At 49.1% G+C, this 3,371-nt stretch overlaps 1 protein-coding gene across 1 annotated transcript in view; it reads right to left on the reverse strand.

Moving 5' to 3' along the window:
* Window positions 1-3,371, reverse strand: part of LOC107701884 (ectonucleotide pyrophosphatase/phosphodiesterase family member 2-like) — a 28,814-nt gene that overhangs the window by 9,223 nt on the left and 16,220 nt on the right. Inside the window, exons 11-18 of the mRNA XM_016504023.1 lie at window positions 1,954-2,026; window positions 1,761-1,869; window positions 1,468-1,590; window positions 1,075-1,106; window positions 863-990; window positions 283-346; window positions 92-197; window positions 36-52 (exon numbers count right to left, since the gene is read on the reverse strand). Of these exons, the coding sequence (XP_016359509.1) occupies window positions 36-52; window positions 92-197; window positions 283-346; window positions 863-990; window positions 1,075-1,106; window positions 1,468-1,590; window positions 1,761-1,869; window positions 1,954-2,026 (652 nt within the window). The remainder of the gene's footprint in view (window positions 1-35; window positions 53-91; window positions 198-282; window positions 347-862; window positions 991-1,074; window positions 1,107-1,467; window positions 1,591-1,760; window positions 1,870-1,953; window positions 2,027-3,371) is intronic.

Here is a 3,371-nt window from a genome sequence, read left to right on the forward strand (position 1 = left end):
CACACACACACACACACACACACACACACACACACACAGATGCTGCATGAATCTGTCACGATTCTCATAAACTAAAACTATTTTAAGAAACCCGGCAGCATTTTCTCACCACAGATGACGTTATACAGCTCGATGTTCTCAAAAACAGGCACTTCTGTCTTAAAATTGAAGCCCGGTCCAAATCCCAGAAAGATCGTCTGCGAGAAAAACACAACAATGAGAAGACGGACTGATGGACAGATTCCTGTACAGATTGATTGACTGATTGATTGATTGATTTACCTGCATGCTGCTGATCTTGTTGTCAAAGCCATGATCTCCAAAGAAGCCGCAGGTAGCAGGAGATCTGCTCTCAAACACATATCAAACATCACTAAAGTCACATCTCACTCTCTCTCTCTCTCTATATATATATATATATATATAACTAGAATAAATTAATGAATTTGTGTCAGATTTGACTAATTTTAGATGTGAATGTGTCTTAAACTATGCCTACAGCGCACACACACTCACTCACGCACGCATGCATGCACGCGCGCGCGCACACACACACGCGCACACACACACACACACGATGCGCAAAACTCCGCATTTGAACAGTCAATAGCAAATACTTAAACTAGTAACAAAGCAGGGCTGCGTGGCGTTGGGGCGGGTGAGACTGGCGCAGCGCTGAGGGTGAACCATGGTTGAGCGATTCCCAAAACTCTGCCTGCACTGTATGTGACGCTGCTGCACACCCCAGCCACAGGAAACACTGCACTCGGACCAAGCGCCCATATCCCAGCTACACACACACACACACACACACACACACAGAGATACACACACACACACACACACACACAGTGATACACACATCGCCACATGCCACTTCCTGTCCATGAGCAAGTGCACGTCTTCGATGCGTCTGTTGTTGGCGTAATGCAGGCGTTTGGGCAGGTGCTGCTTCAGGTATGGCTTGAAGTGCTGATTGGGCATCTTACACTGGAAACGGGTCAAAGGTCAAATGCAGCACCATGTACAAACACAACAGTGAGTCTGTCTGAAGGATGCGATTGATGGACTTACTGTTAAATTAGCTACAATCTCCTTTGGATCATCTGAAACATGAAGAAACAAGGCACTGAAATCAGCTGTGTGAAGGTTTTAGAAGTACACATGTAAGTGAAATGTATGTTTTTAGAGTTTGTGTATATGCAGGGTGTAAACTACTTCATTACCACATTGAAAGGGATAGTTCACCCTAAAACGAAAATGCTGTCATCATTTTTCCATACTGTGACAGTCAATGGCTACCAGCAGCGGTTTGGTTCCCAGCATTCTTCAGAATATTTTCTTTTGTGTTCATCAGAAGAAAGAAACTCATACAGGTTTGGAACAATTTGAGAGTGAGTAAATAATGACAGAATTTTCATTTTTGGGTGAACTATCTCTTTAAGTGAGATAAACGTGTGTACTCACATGGTGAGTTGGCGTTTTTGGGGCCGATTCTTCCAGAGGATCCTGGGATCAGTGTGATAGCATCAACATCCAGTCCGTAAGAGCTCAAATACTCTGTTCGTTCACAATGAGACTCCTCCATTCCTGAACGCATACACACGCACGCACACACACACACACACACAAACACACAAAGACACTGAACATTTGCTGTGAGAAGTCCATTTAAATTAGGGTGTTGGATCTGAGTCTGTTTGAGAGGACTAGAACATCAGAGATCACGTGATGCGTCACGTGTGTGAGTGCAGCCGTACCATGATCGCCCACCAGGATGACGTTCACACAGCGATGGAGGTTCATCTGTTTCAGGCCGTTCATCAGCTGACCGATGATGTTATCGATCTTCCTGAGAGTGTTATCCAGCTGCCACACACACACACGTCATATTTACACTCCTCTAAATGTCTCACGCACTAATCAAAGTCTCTGTGTGTGTGTGGGTTTCACCTCATTGCTCAGCGGACCCAGGATGTGTCCATATGTATCCGGCTGCTCTGAGTGGACAGCATAGACATACGGCCTGGAAAATACAAACCACAAAACTACATGACAACTACACAAAAATACATGATTAATCAGCACATTAAGACAACTGTTTTGTTTTACAAGTTTTTTTAATGTTATGGGTATTCGGCGATCCCCCAGTGGAGCGGTCAGTAGCGATGCAGTTGTGTCCTAAGACTGCCTCCTCCTGGCGGGGAGACCCGTTGCTCCCTTCCCGGGCCTGTAGGCATTCGTCTGGTCTGACCGGCGGTGCTTATACGGCTTTCGTATGTATCCGGCTGCTCTGAGTGGACAGCATAGACATACGGCCTGGAAAATACAAACCACAAAACTACATGACAACTACACAAAAATACATGATTAATCAGCACATTAAGACAACTGTTTTGTTTTACAAGTTTTTTTAATGTTATGGGTATTCGGCGATCCCCCAGTGGAGCGGTCAGTAGCGATGCAGTTGTGTCCTAAGACTGCCTCCTCCTGGCGGGGAGACCCGTTGCTCCCTTCCCGGGCCTGTATGCATTCGTCTGGTCTGACCGGCGGTGCTTATACGGCTTGCGGGGAAGCTGCTTCCGCCTTACACGCTATGGCGTTACTGCAGGTGCACCAGGCTAAGGCACTGAAGGACCTGCACGAGGGCGGTCACGATCCGGAAGTTCTGAAAGAGCTCCGATCCGCCACTGACCTCGCGCTCCGAGCGACAAAGGTCACCGCGAGTTCTCTGGGTCGTGCGATGTCCACGCTTGTGGTCCAGGAGCGCCATCTCTGGCAGGAGCACCATCTCTGGCTGTGTCTGGCCAACATGAGGGATGCCGACAAGGTTCGGTTCCTTAAAGCCCCTGTGTCCCAGACAGGCCTCTTCGAGAGCTTTGCCCAGCAGACCATTTCTGTGGTTCATGGTCGAGGGACGTGCATTCCAGTACAAGCCCGTCTCCCCGTGTCTTCACGAAAGTCGCGGAGGGGGCTCTTGTTCCCCTCAGAGAGCAGGGTGTTCGCATCCTCAACTATCTCGACGATTGGCTTATACTAGCACAGTCTCGGGTTCAGTTGTGCGAGCACAGGGATCTGGTGCTTCGGCACTGGTTTCAGAGGCTCCTGGGGCATATGGCAGCCGCAGCGGCAGTTACGCCGCTGGGGCTGCTTCATATGAGACTGCTCCAGCACTGGCTTCATGGCCAAGTCCTGAGGTGGGTGTGGCAGCGCGGCACTCACCGGGTCCAAGTTATACCGGCCTGTCGCCAAACCTTCACCCCGTGGTCAGATCTTACGTTCCTTCGGGCAGGAGTGCCTCTAGAACGGGTCTCCAGGCATGCTGTGGTTTACACGGATGCCTCCACCACTGGCTGGGGGGGCCACGTGCA

Source organism: Sinocyclocheilus anshuiensis, unplaced genomic scaffold (genome assembly GCF_001515605.1).
Source record: "Sinocyclocheilus anshuiensis isolate Anshui unplaced genomic scaffold, SAMN03320099.WGS_v1.1 scaffold2144, whole genome shotgun sequence".
NCBI lineage: Eukaryota > Metazoa > Chordata > Actinopteri > Cypriniformes > Cyprinidae > Sinocyclocheilus > Sinocyclocheilus anshuiensis.